A 15,742-nucleotide genomic window follows, 5' to 3' on the forward strand; every position below is an offset into this window, starting at 1 on the left:
TTAATAAATTATCAGCTTTTGCAATTTGATAAGGGCACAAAGCCACATTGTGCTGTTGATTTTAGTTTGTTTGAAATGCTTTGCCAAAGCAATGAAACAAAACACAAAGACCAAAATTTATCTTATTTTGAGGTAGTGCTGGGTGGTATACCGGTTCATACCGAATACCGGTATTTATTTTTGTTATGATATGAATTTTGATGATACCGCAATACCGGTATGTGTCGCTTAACCAACGTTCAGAACGCGGCGCAGCCCGTCACTGTTTGAGAGCGTCCCGTTTCACTTGAAAGAATGAATGAAAACGAATGAGTGAATTCGGACAGCCGTTGTGTGTGCATCGGCTGTACACTCATTGTGGTGCATTGTGGGATTGAACGAGTGCACTCAATAACGTCCACTATGGTTTCGGACGCCACTACAAATGGCTGTCGCCTCAAATAATGCCCTATTTGAGGTTATAGGGGGCGATTTCGGATTCAGCCCTTGATTACAGCTGAGAATTCAACCAGCGCGCGAGATAGAGCGGTTTCTGCGCGGAGCGCCGTGATGAGATTAACAACTTTCTCCACATGGATCATATTATATAGACCGGAGCGAGCCTGTTTACGTTTTTTATGGACCTATTTCATATACTCTAGTGCTCTAAACATGAGCCAGCAGCGTGTATTCGCACATATTTCATCACGTCTTCTTCAAATGAAATGTAACGTTATGCAAAGGACACTGAACTGTACGTCTGATCACCACCGCGATGACACGATGGGTTATTCTGCAACACAGAAATAGACTGACAATTCAAAGAAGAATGGTAAAAAATGTAACTGCTTTATTTAACTGCTTTCTGTGTTAAACTTACGTGTGTCATTTGTTCAGAGACTGTAGTGCTCTTAAATGTACTGAAAATATCCTTAGTTTAAATGTTCTTCCGCGTTTCTCCCTATTTTTGGCAGTTTGTTTTTATATAGCGTTAGATTTTTAAAATGCTTAAGGTGCCCTCAACTCTTCTTTTTTCCCATCTCCATGGTCATATTTTAATATTCATGTGTCTGTAATGAATGTGTTGCAGGTCTGAGTTTTATTGGTTGTTGTCTCCCCACAGCATCATTTTGTGGGGTTTTGTAAACCTGTATTAACTCTAGTGTAGAATTTTTCTACAATATTCACTCATCATGACAGTAAAACAGGGCATTCTAGTCAATCTACTGCAGTATTTCCTCTCTCAATCAGTAGAAAATGTGGTTAACGCCCAGTCATATATATATATATATATACACACACACACACCGTCATATACTGTGAAACCGATATAATTTTGAAAAATACTGTGATATAAATTTTTGGTCATACCGCCCAGCACTATTATGAGGCATATAAAAATATTTTCAGCTCATTTGGTTTAAACGTTTTTTTTAAACCTGTTTACACCTGTTCACTTCATGCATTTTCTCTGAATGGATTGCTATGCAATAATAGAAAGACCAGGTGTAAATGCCCTCCAAAACGCATTCGAGACGGATTTAAATCCGATCGCTCAAATCACTTTGGACGTTGTCTAAAACAATACAGCTATGGAAAAAATTAAGAGACCACTCCAAGTTCAGAAATCAATGTTAAGTGGTCTCTTAATTTTTTCCATAGCTGTATATACATTTATACAATAATACATTTTACTCCTCCCAAAAATACTAAATAATAAACATGTGAGAATGTGTTATAGGCATGTTATAGAAAGATATGACAGCATTACTGCAGCATGCGTTGGCGCAGATGAACAGATGAGTATCTCTTCAGTAAGCTGACGTGCAAAATACCTCAAATGAAACTTAAAAAGTCGAAAACGCTCAACACACAATCATCTTCATTAAAAAATGTGAGAATAAATGATTTGACCAGTGCTGATGCTGCTCATGATCAATAAAATGGAGCTCATAGCGGTAGCTTTTAATGATGTGAATACTGTTAAATCTGCGTATAGTAAGGGAATTGAAGACAGATCGCTGTAGCGCCTCCGCTCAAGCGGCTCGTGAATCATTCATCTCTTCCTACTAGTTCATTTATAGCATCAAATAAACATGAATGAACATCAGAAGGAATGTTGTTTAAAACACAGAAAGACATCAGTACACCATTTTTCCAAGTCCACCGAGGTTAATCTTAAACTCCTGACAGCTTTGGTTGGATGGTGGATTTAGCGTTATAATTGGTTAGATTGTTTGTCAATCAAACTCCTGGTGAAGGGTCAATTAAACTAGTATACGTTCAGCTAATTGTCAGCCTCTTACATGTCTGCGTCTCGAGAGATTGCAGAATTCAAGCGTCAAATGATGTTTTATAAACAAAATTTGGGAGGAGCGTGTTCAAGCAGTCTAATTGGCTCGAGAGGAGGTATATATACACTGACTAGAGCCGATCTCACCTATAGTTTCCTCGACCGTTTTCTGCATCCCGTCGCCACCCCGTTCCTTACTCTCAGTGGAGATATGAGGAAGTAATATGGATTTGGGCTAAATTTTCAAACTCTGATCCCTCGACCGCCTTGACAAGGACGCCAAAATACACTTATTACACTTGGTTTTTTACTCTATTCAATTATTTGTAAGTGTGAATTTGTGAAAACAACTGCTACAGGTAATTGGACTTTATTTATTTATTTATTTATTATAGATTTTTGGCATTTTTTCATAAATTCAAATCTATAAATCCAAATATTTATTACATGTATGAAGAAAAGGTTCAGCACCCAAGGCTCTATCGCTATTGTCTCAATAGTGTTCAGTGTCTTTGGGCGGATTGGCATCAACGGCCATTAGGATTGTTTGTGATTTGGTCTTAGTGATTTAGGAGTCCTCTTGACTACTCCTAACCTTTTACAGATTTGGGAGCTAGTTTTAGCACTAAAATGTTTTGTGAAATACTCTTAAGAGCAAAAATTAGGACTGACACGCCGATTATAGAGTTTCTCATAAATCGGCATGTCAGGAGCTACTTTTAGCCGTAAGATGTTTTGTGAATATGGCCCCTGATTCTGTACAGACACATTTATGTGGCCAATCGTAAATGAAATTGTTTGAACAAATCAGTAAAAAAACACATAAAATGACCAGGTGTTAACAGGCCCAAAGATTATGTGAAAAAGTTCTCACTAGACTACCATTTTCTAAAAGGATGCAATGCTCTTTTTATTACCTTCTCCGTCTAACACCATCTTGATTGTCCATTGATAACTGGTCCTTCTCAGGGCTCACCTGAAAGCAAGGTAAAGAAAGAAAAATAAACATTCTACTACAGACAAAGGATTCAGAGATGATCCAAATGAAGCAGTACAGAAACTTAACACTGATTAACACTGACTGATCACTGTCAACTGAAAACATACAATGAAAACTATTTTACATTACAGGGTTTTCCACAATAAATGCGAAGAAAAAGTTTGGAATTTAACATATCCTATTCATTCACAAATGAAATAATTAATTCTGTCAGGACAGATGACAAAAGAAAGAGCTTAGAACAATTTTATATTTAAATATCTGTACATTTAAAAGTAAAAAGTCACTGAGTGGCCAGTTTGAACAAATGAACAAAATAATACATTACATTGCAAAAGTGGGAGGTCTATTATTTTTTTACATTTACACTCCAATACTTAATAAAAAGATCATTTGACACACAGCATCAAGATTATTTTGTTCCACCCATTGCTATGGTTATCAGCATCAATTGGATTTAATTGCACATATAAATACATTTGTCAATCCAGAAACTATGCAATGTGTAGTTAGCAGCATAAACAAATGTGTTATATAGGCCTACAGAAATCAAAGATCGCTGCCATATTAGCCACTGAAGCTATCGATTACAACACGAGAAACACAAAGCTGTACTTCTGCAGAAACGTCCGTTATAATAAATGAAGTTGTGTGTGTGTGTCTGTCTACGTTGTGCATCTTTTATTGGCATTGTGTCAATACTTTGTTGGTTATAATGAAAGGATTCAACATGCAGCACTCGCGCTAAGCAAAAACTCAGACTAACAAACGTATCCGATTGGCTATTGTGTTCACATGCTCAACACAAATGTCTTCAGGTATGATGGTACATTTTAAACCACTCCGTTTTAATAGTGATCAAACTAATGCGTTATAGTAGTGACCTACACATTTAAAACAGTGACAAGTTAACATTAAAATCATGCATATAGTTAAAACTCTATAAATATACTGCCATAACCAATCAGGGATTCATGATATATCAGCCACCATATCTTACTGGCCGATAAATGCTCATTTTAATGTTATCATTCTCAGTCCGAACTAGGCAGATATTTTAACACTGATAAATAATGGATTATATGATGTGCGTTGTTCTCCATGATAGTATTGAACTGCTTGAAGGAAGATACAGTTACGGTGAATCACAAATCTGTGAAATCAGAGCGTTGTTACACGAAGAGCACATCTGCGGAGTTACACCTTTATGACTAGCACAGTCAGTTTGCTTGTGCATTCGCAGCCTTTTGTGGAATTATAAGTTGAATTTTTTTATTTTGTGTATATATCTGATTAAACTCATATAGGATGCATTTGGTTGAGTTAATGAACGCGGCAGGAAAGCGCTTCATTGTAGGCCTACCGGTGATCATCTCTTCAGCATGCGCACTCAAACAGCAATGGATAACATTAATAACTATAGCTGGGACTGTCATATATACATAACATTATAATGAGAACACGACTGTAATAAAACGCTGTGAATTATTTTGGATTAGTTGCCGTTTTTTAGTGTGTTGTTGTGGGGAGCGTATCCAGAACACTTTGTGACTTAATTCATGTACATCTGTGCATGAGTTTGTGCAGGTATAAGTTGTAATTTTTTTGTATAAATATCTACTTTATCATATATAAGTTGCATCCCGTTGAGCGAAAACCATCTAACAAAGCGCTTTGGTTTATGGGTGTTCATTCAGCTCTTCAGGTTCATGCTAAAACAGTGTTATTTGAAACAGTAATGCTAAAGATGTTTAATAAAGATGTTTATATACACTTTTTTTTTTTTCAAAAACATTACAACTTGTATTGTTCTTATTTTCATCAACAATATGGTTTGAGTAAATCATTTCCCAACAGGCTTTCATTTTATTCATCCATAGCACATGTATTGTGTTTCTTTTTATGTAGCCTAAGTAATGTTGACCAATAACTTGTTTGCATTTTTATTTAATTTTATTTATTATTAGTAGTAGTAGTAGTGAGGCAATATATATATTTTTTGCAACTTTACAATAAGGTCTCATTTGTTATTGTATTAACTAACGTGAATCAACTGAGCAAAACCCTTGTAAATGTGAGTTAATAATGCACTGTGAACTAACATGAACACGCATATTTTAGGTTAACAGATAAAACACTGGATCCTAAAATGTCTTGGGAAATGTTGAGATTAACCTTAGCTAAGATTAATAAAACTTCGACAGGATTTGTCCATTCATTGTTAGCTCATGTTAACTAATACTAACAATAAACTTTACTGTAAAGTGTTGACACTTTTTTTAAATAAAGAAAATTGGCCATATGAATGTACACCACCGTTCAAAAGTTTGGGGTCAGTATGATTTTTTTAATGTTTTAAAGAAGTATCTTCTGCTCACCTAGCCTGCATTTATTTGATTAAAAATACAAACAAAACAGCAATATTATGAAATATTATTCCAAATTAAAACAGTTGTTTTCTATGTCAATATACAGTAAAGTGTAATTTATTTCTGTGATCAAAGCTGAATTTTCCAGCATCGTTACTCCAGTCTTCAGTGTCACATGATCCTTCAGAAATCATTCTAATATGATGATTTGCTGCTCAAGAAACATTTATGATTATTATTAATGTTGAAAACAGTTATTTACATTTTTTTTATGATGCTGTGGTGAATAGAAAGTCCAAAAGAACAGCATTTGTCTGAAATCTACATCTTTTGTAACATTAAACACTACCGTTCAAAAGTTTGGGGTCAGTAAGAATTTTAATTTTATTTTTGGGGGATAGAAATAAAATTAATCAATACTTTTATTCATCAAGGATAAGTTAAACTGATCAAAAGTGGCAGTAAAGACAATTATAATGTTAGAAAATATTCTATTTTAAATAAATGCTGTTCTTTTGAACTTTCTATTCATCGAAGAATTTTGAAAAAAAATTGTACACAACCGTTTTCAACATTGATAATAATAATAAATGTTTCTTGAGCATCGCATCATCATATTAGATTGATTTCTGAAGGATCATGTGACATTGAAGACTGGAGTAATGATGCTGAAAATGCAGCTTTGATCACAGGAATAAATTACACTTTACTGTATACTGACAAAGAAAACAGCCGTTTTAAATTGGAATAATATTTCACAATATTACTGTTTTTGTTTGTATTTTTAATCAAATAAATGCAGACTTGGTGAGCAGAAGATACTTCTTTTAAAACATTAAAAATTCTTACTGACCCCAAACTTTTGAATGGTAGTGTCAAAATAATTGTAAAAGTAAAGGAATCTTATACTGGATCAAACTAGACTGCTGTACTGTATATGTTTGATTTATGCTGAAGTGTTTGGGACACGGTCTATTGTTTTTGTAATCAGGCTCTCAAAGTATATTAGAATTTGGATTTAGATTTATCTGCCAATGTATCATTTATCACCTTTCAAATATAAAAAATTATTGGTTATCAAAATTGGCCCAAATTTTCCTGTCAGCACATGCCTAATTTGATTTCCAAAAAGAAAAACAATACCTTCTGTACATCTCTGACTTCTGACTGGGACAGAGTGTTCATTTTGAGAGCAGAGGGTCCAACCTCACTGAGAGTCTGCAAACATCAAATTAGACATAAACACTGGTCTGAATATGTTAACAGCCTAGATCTCACAAGAGTCTCTGCTACATTTGCTCATTCTCTTACAGCACAACTCTCACTTACCTGGTGTAGGCCCACAGTAAGAGCAGCACAATCGTCACTGATGACAGCGGGGTCTCACGGCTTATCTGAAAATAAGAAATAAAGCTTTATATACAATCACTTCAACTAAGAGTTGCAAACCTTCAGTATATATGAAATATATCAAAGGGGTAATGTACAGTTAGACAGTAATTAATGCAAATTAAACATGGACAGGATGATCAGTGTCAACCATTCACAGCTTCCGATCAATAAATATGTGCACATGAAATATTGATTTAAGATCATATACAAGATCACATAATAGATCCATTTCAAATCAATATTTCAATATTTAAAAACCCATGGTAATGTTCATGGCTTTATATATGCATTACATTATGTGTGTGTGTTCATCACAGTATGTCAGGTTGTGTGTAGCTTTACACCTGTTTTATGAGGACACGTGTTTTATGAGGACATCATGAGAACATGTTCTTCATGTTTGACTTGACTGAAGAATCTCAGTGTGTTGTTAGATTGACAGAAGCCTGGTCTATGAGGACACTAGTTTTAACGGGACACTGATAACTAGATACATTTGGATGGCGCCCTGAGTTCAGGGTTAGGGTTAGGGTTAGGGTTAGGTTAGGGGTATGTATGAGAGTGATAGTGGTGAAACGAGGTGTGCTAGTTGTACAGTAAGTGATCATGACTCACTTTTCACACACACAATCATAATTCAGTGACTGATAACTGTGGCAAACAATCTGCTTCTTAGAAACACTGAAATCTGTTCTATTCTTTAAAAGGTGCTAAAGAGGATCTTTTCGTCGACTGAGAAACCAAAGACTGTTACTGAGTTTTTGAAATGAGCGCATGCGTAAGAACAGCCCCCTCCTTCACAGCTCATTTCACGGGAACGCCTCCCAAAACTCCTGCACAAGTATTAGATCACGAGTGTTTACCACCGGCATTCGCTGTGTCGTGTTAGTGGATTCATTATGTCGGACTCACCGCAGGTAACTCATAATCTGCAGCTGTTACTCCTGTCTCCTGACAAAAACATTGCATGCGGCGCCTGTGGAGTTTGGAAAGTTACTGGAGCGCAGCCGCGCTCGTCTCTCACAAGGAACGTCACGGCAGTGATTGACAAGCCAGAGGGCCAACCGTTTACGTGATTGGCTGATGTTTTTAAGGCCCTACCTCGTGCACAGATTATGTATATTAATATTATTACTTTCAGTGCACCTAATAAATAGTCTTTTATCAGTAAGTAAACACAGTTTCAAGTAATATTGCAAAAATGTATAAAACAAAACATCCTCTTTACCACCTTTAAGGACTAACTCAATTATTACTTTACTTTTATTTGATACCTTTATTGTTGCTGTATCTTATTCTTCTGAATCTGATTCTTCTCAGTTACCATCTGAAAATAAGAAAGAAAAGCAAATAAAAATCAAATCAAAAAAAAAAACAATTATTCATTGCAGTATTACTCATTGAAAGTCAATTTCAACTGAGGGTGCTTCTTTTTACCTACTTCTAAAATGATTATATCTAATCTAACAAACACAATAATGAGTTTTCAATATTGACATTTGCTACAGTGAGCTGTGAATTATGGGTTATCAGTATCAATCCCAATCTTCCATATGGGTGCACCCCAGAGTCCCGGTAAAACGAGTGTCCTCATAGACCAGGCTTGTGTCAATCTAACAACACACAGAGATTCTTCAGTCAAGTCAAACATGAAGAACATGTTCGCATGATGTCCTCATAAAACACGTGTCCTCATAAAACAGGTGTAAAGCTACACACCACCTCACATACTGCCATGAACATGCATGTAATGTGATGCATATTAGGGCTGGGCGATATATCGCATGTGATTGTCACGCGCATTTCGTCAGTAAAGCCGGTTCCCTGATTGCCGCTAAATCGCCATCACCTGCTTTCAAATTTAATAGACAGAGCCGTAGATCACTGACAAGCTACGCAATATCGCGTTCATATCGCAGATGAATCGCCTTCGATAATGAACGCGATATTGCGTGGCTTTTCAGTGATCTACGGCTCTGTCTATTAAATGGCGCTCCATTTGAAAGCAGGTGATGGTGATTTAGCGGTAATCAGGGAACCGGCTTTACTGAAGAAATGCGCGTGACAAAAGCATGCGATATATCGTGCAGCCCTAATGCATATATAAAGCCATGTAGGGCTGCACAATATATAGTTTTGTCACTGATACCTATCTGTGGGTGTGACATTGCAGTACAAATGAAGTCAAGTAGGCTATAGGGATCATAGTTGATCTGCGATCCATACGGACTACGGCTGCACGATGTATGGTTTTAGCATTGTATCCCGATGTGTGCATCCACAAAAGTCACATCACAGGATGTGCAATGTCAAGTGTAGGGATCGTAGTTGATCCGAACGGTCCAGCTGCCCCCCGGTTAAGAGCGCATGTGACTTTTACAAATGTCATTTGCTTGTGTTTTTAAGTCCTGTCAATTTAAACATCAAACGCACTATGACTGGAACTCGCGCTGTTTTCTGACAGACAGATAGCACGTGAACACAGAGTTCAGTTCTCTTTCTCTTATCTTTGAGCTTGAACAAACACTCTCAGCGAAAACAGTTGGTTCTGTGTTGTAAACAATTAAGAAAACGGATGCATATAATATTGGACCCATACATGCTTTCCTCAATGTGTGTACCTCAATACAGTTAGATTAACCTGAAAAACATAAAGCACTGCTTATTTTAATTTGTATCTTATTTTTATTGTGTTTATCTAAGCTTGTAATTCGTTTATTATTCTCTAAGCAGATGCACTACCCTACAAAATGATCCCAATCATCCTAGAATGATTAATTATTTTCAAATAGTGCTATTCAATTCATCTGGTGGAATTGTTTTCATATCGCAATATATAAATTGCAGAAAAACTAAATATTGCAATGTCAGTTTTTCTGCAATATTGTGTAGCCCTATTTCCCTGAGTAACATTTAACCTTTAATAATAAAGCAAGTAAAATCATGACTGTAAATAACATATAATATACCTGACACAGGTGAAATCACTGATGAATCTTTGTGAATACTGTATGTCTTCCTCCTGAGATTGGGCTTTCTCCATCACTGTTTCACTTCAGCATGATCTGATGTGTCTTCTGTCATCTTCTGTTTTTAGTATAAACGTCAAAAGATAAATTATAGTAAACAGCAAGTTATTTTCATACTTTATTGTATGATATTTAAGAATTATGTATAATTGAGGATCAATATTCCTTCATAAATTTTCACAATTGATAAATTATAGACAATAATACTGACAGCATTAATTTGACTGAATAAGACTGACAGTTCTGATAAATCTTATCATAGCCAGTAAATCTTTGTTTCTTAATGTCTTTAAATCAAGCAGAACTGTAGTAATATTTACAGTAGGCTGGTATGTGAGGATACTGTACTGGGTGAAATGCCGTCCCCTTCAGACTGTAGTCATGACAACGCCTTATTATGATGGCTTGGCTAGGTTATTGCATGCGATCAGAAAATGATGCAGTTACAATTATAGTTTAATCGAAAACCAGCTTTAAATGACAAGCATCGCTGATTCCCTCCTGACAGTCTTTAAACACAATCACAATCTCGCTAGCGCCGTTAGCATCGCGAGCTAGCTGTTTTATAACTGTAAAACGAGCTGCAAAGAGCTTACAAAACATGAACAAACAAGCCAAACGGACCCACAAGCATTTAAAAAGCAGAACAACTTACCTTTAAAATAATAGTAGCCTCCATCAGGTGCTCAGATGTCTTCTCAGGTGCAGCTTCTATCCGGCCCAAACAGGAAATGAACGCGAAGACTCTTATTATAAACCATACTTAATATAATATACGCGGGATTAAAATAATAATAATAAATATATGTGATGTGAGCGCACGAGTTAATGTGTGGTTGTGTTTACATGAATAGCATATGCTAACGAGCTAAATAAACTGTATAAATACTGAGTAAACAGCATTCAAGTTATTTTTATACTTTATTACATGACATTTAAGGGATATTTTTAATCGAGGATCACTATTTATTCATATATTTAATTCACAAATAAAAAATTATAGGCAATAACACTTAAATAATTAGTATTTTGCATTAACTCGCTTGTTATACAGACCTATGCTGAAGCTGAAGCTGAATGAAGCTCCGCCCACCGGCGCCATCTTGTCTCGCTGTTGTTCATTGCGTATGCAACCAATAGGAGCTGCAGAATTAGGCTCCGCCCGTCGGCGCCATCTTGTTTTCGTGATTTCCCGCCTACCAGTACCGATCTGACCAGTCACAGGCCTCAATACTTACACTTGTGTGAAAAATGCAAATTTTCGATGACGCCGGTACAGTACCAGGACCCGGCTGCAGGGGCGCACTCTCGTACACAGAGGATACACAGTGTATGGTATAAAATCAGGTTTTTGTGGTATATAAGGACATGCCGCGAAAATTGGAGAGGGTGCTTCTGGGACATAGAGAAAGGCATCTACATTGCCGGAATTACAAGGACATGGCCTGTGTCCTCATAAACCCAAATGTCCCCGTAATGCCGGTGCGTATTCAGGTCAAAAGTCCTCGTAAACCACAAAAACCAACACACACACACACACACACACACACACACACACACACACACACACACACACACACACACACACACACACACACACACACACACACACACACACACACACACACACACACACACACACACACACACACACACACACACACACTTTCTTGAGGTAAGCATTACAAAGTGTAGATGCAAACGAGACCGGACATAGAGTGCTGTGTGCGTGTGTGCTTTATGGTGCTGCTAATGAGTGGACTGATGAGGTGCAGGTGGCGGTGATCAGTACTCTGGAGACTGTGAGCGTTGTGGTTGGGTGACGTTGGAACCTGACGTGTCTGTGACAGATATTCAATGCTGTGATATTTAAGTGGAGAGTGAGACAAGAATAAATAACATTTTTAGTCTCAGTGCAGCTCTGCATGGTTGAGAATATTAATGCTCGGGCAGTCTGTGAAGTTTTAGATTGAATTATTGCATGCATTAGTCTGGTTCCCAAAAGCTTCCCTGTGAAAGACGATAATTGCTCTCTCACTCAAAAACAAAAACTAATGGAATACATTTTTGAGGTTCTTATGTCTCTGTTTCTTATGTATAAAGTGGCTGGCAGGTTACAACTATTAAAACTTTTACTGTATCAGGTCCTTATTACATTCAGTAATAATTATCACAATCACAATATAATACATACTACATCATCCCACGAAGCTGTATCAGATGAAGCCATGTAATACAAGGTAATTATTCTAAAATACCAACGTTAATATGTATTTTTAAAAAGAAAGGCATGGTGACGCCATCAACACTTGACAACAGACAAGATCAGATCTTATGGCCTAAAGCAACAAAATGCAAATATTGCTAAGGGCATTATTCACTTCATTCTGTTTAAATTGAAAAGGTCTGGCAACACAATGGGATGAGTCTTATCTTGACTGTAGACGTCATGTGTCCATTTCTACCTGATGTAGATCAGGAGGATAGACATTTGTCCTTTTGTCTTAATGATTACATTTCCTGACATTTGAAACCCTCTTTGTACATGTATCTGAAAAGCTCAGCTGACAATGGAAAAAAAAAGCTATAAAAACAATGTTGAAAAAATTAAGGATACAATGATGACATTATTCATGAGTTAATTAACCATATATTACTGCAGTTATCAGAAAAAAAATGGATAGGCTAATTGAGTTCTTTTCATGTTAGTACATTTTCTTAACACTATGTAATAACTTTCATTAACATTATTAGAGAGGATTAGCATAAATTACTTAGACTGGTATTTAACAGATAATCAAAGATTTAAATGTCAAGATCCTTAGATTCCTTTATTTTAATAAGAAGTATGAATTAACAATTATTTTTTCATAAACCTCTGATCTATTATATTTGTAATTATAAAGCAAACTGTAGCTCATTATGAAGTCCGATGTCAATCAACAATCTCGCGAGTACTGGTGGATTTGCGCACGTAAAGAACATGCAGAGGCAGCCTGTAGATTCTCAGCAGACTCTCAGGGAAGCGGTCCTTACCCTTTCAATGCATCAAATTGATTCGGACTCGTGTTATTGACACTTCTTGAGGTCTGTCGTAGGGTTTTGCACAATAATGTTGGCATGGATTTGGTCTATTTTTTTCTTCTGACAGATATACGTACGTGAGCTTCTGTGGCAGGAAACTTCACATCATAAAGAAGGTAAGACACTTTAAAGTCTTAAATTACTTTATTCGGAAGCTTATTCAAGTTTATGCACGTCTTTGTATATAATTTAATGACCGTGTATTATTAGTGTCAGTAAATTACCAATAGGTTAAAACGTGCATTTAACATATATATATATATATATATATATATATATATATATATATATATATATATATATATATATATATATGACATTTGTTCAGAACGGATCGGAAAATATGTCAAAAAACACCAATTTGTCTTATAATGTAAGTGCGTTCTCTTATGGATCATTAAACTAGACTAGTTATATTTAACTGTTAGACTGGGACAATTTTGATTTGAACACTTTTTTTCCCCTCATGTTCACAAGGCCAAAAGTGCCTGTAGTTGAAGAACCACCCATATATATATATATATATATATTTGCAAAAACCCTACTAATGTTTTACAAACTAATGTATACGTACAAACAGATGAATGCTACGAACCTTTGATTTATTTATTTATTCATTCATATAAACTATGAATTAACATGTTTAGATTAATCAAATATTAAATCGTTATGCTATAAATTGATAATGCATATAATTTTTATACAATAAAATAAGATCCACTTTAACACTAAAGTGACAATTATATTACATGTACATACTATAGTAATAACATTAAATTATGCATAATTACAAGTAACTAAGCTAAACCGTAGCACTGTAGTAAGTACATACAGTTAATAACTGTGTAATTACACTGTAATAACGCAGCCTAAAATAACCTAAAATCCTTGTACCTCCATAATTTATCATTCTTAAAAAAATTGTTATCATATATATATATATGAATGATATAATGTAATAACAGGGCATCCAGTATCTTTTGTCTGAATGTTGTTTTGAATACAGACTAGATTTTTAATATTTTAATTTTCACTTTACTCATTTTTTTTTTTTTTTTTCAGAGTAAGTGACTAAAGTGAACATGGATATAAGAACCGAAATGAACATATCTGAAGACGAAACCCTGAACTCCTTAATTCAGTCCACAAACTGTTGTACACCAGCCACTATTCAAGTTGAGGGTGTCTTTGATGGTCTGGAAGACAGTACAAAACTGGTGGGTGTTCAGGTGATATTGATTTTGGCATACAGCACCATCATCGTCTTTGGTGTGACCGGGAACTCTTTGGTCATATATGTTGTGTACAAGTTTCGAAATTTACACACAGTTACTAACTATTTCATTGTCAACTTGGCTGTAGCAGACTTGTTGGTCAACACATTGTGTCTACCTTTTACTTTGATGTACACTCTCTATGGAGAATGGAAATTCGGACAGGTGATGTGCTACCTGCTGCCATATTCACAAGGCTTAGCGGTCCACGTTTCGACCATCACACTCAACGTTATAGCGCTGGACAGGTACCGTAGCATTGTCTACCACATGGAAACCAAGATGTCCAAAGACATGTGTATAGTCGTGATTGTGATCATATGGGTGGCAAGCGCGATCCTTGCCAGCCCTCTAGCTATCTTCCGTGAATATGTGACCTTTGACTTATCACCTGAGCAGACAATTCAGGGTTGCGCAGAGAAGTGGCCTGGAAGTAGCACAGATGGGACAATCTACAGCATCGCCATGTTTTTCCTGCAGTACGGGCTGCCACTGTCTATCATTTCTTTTGCGTACACTCGAATCTGGCACAAGCTAAGAAATCACGTCAGCCCCGGCGGTGGCCGTAGCGACCGTCATCAACGGCGACAGAAGACGACGAAAATGCTTGTGGCCGTAGTGGTAGTCTTCACCGTTAGCTGGCTGCCCTTTCACGCCTTCCAGTTGGCTGTGGATATTGATAGCAGTGTACTGGAAATGAAAGACTTCAAATTGCTCTATACAGCTTTCCACATTGTAGCCATGTGCTCCACCTTTGCCAATCCTATCCTTTATGGTTGGATGAACAGGAACTATAGAAGATCTTTTGTGGCCGTGTTCAAGTGTGGAAGGTTAAATAACGGAATGAGAAGAGTTTGTAGCAGTGAGGCAGTAAGTGAGAAATGTACACGCAATAAGCAAAACGCAATCAGTGTTGTCTTTAAAGAAGAAAACACTTTGCTGTGATGGCCATTTGCTTTTGAGATTTCAAAACACAAAATGTAAACATAATAAGGACAAATATTCAAAAAGTCTACTGTAAAGAAGGACTGTAAGTAAATCTAAGATTGAACACTCTACAAATTGCCTGATGTTTTATATACGAGACAATTGTGGTGAATTTGTTACTAAACACTCACTTAGTTTGTATTTTGTTGTTAAAATGTATTATGTATTTGGTTATATTTGGAATTAGCATTTGATCTGTAAAAAAAAGTCAGTGAGACAGGGATCTCGTGTTAAGAATATTGTAGTTTTTCTGTTTGTTTCCTGTGAAAATAAACGTGATTTTACGTAAAATGGCTCCCAAAGCATTAACAAGGCAGCAGTAGGAAGACATCAGG

The 15,742-nt window shown here is 36.2% G+C and overlaps 1 protein-coding gene across 1 annotated transcript; it reads left to right on the forward strand.

Moving 5' to 3' along the window:
* Positions 1–14,228: 14,228 nt before the first annotated feature.
* Positions 14,229–15,365, forward strand: npy2r (neuropeptide Y receptor Y2). The gene has a single exon (XM_067404932.1). The coding sequence runs from the start codon at positions 14,229–14,231 to the stop codon at positions 15,363–15,365; it is 1,137 nt and encodes a 378-aa protein (XP_067261033.1).
* Positions 15,366–15,742: the final 377 nt, after the last annotated feature.

Source organism: Chanodichthys erythropterus, chromosome 12 (genome assembly GCF_024489055.1).
Source record: "Chanodichthys erythropterus isolate Z2021 chromosome 12, ASM2448905v1, whole genome shotgun sequence".
Classification (NCBI taxonomy): Eukaryota; Metazoa; Chordata; class Actinopteri; order Cypriniformes; family Xenocyprididae; genus Chanodichthys; species Chanodichthys erythropterus.

What these genes read in the sequence shown, in the direction of transcription:
- npy2r (XM_067404932.1), top strand. Translation starts at nt 14,229, where the DNA reads ATGGATATAAGAACCGAAATGAACATATCTGAAGACGAAACCCTGAAC.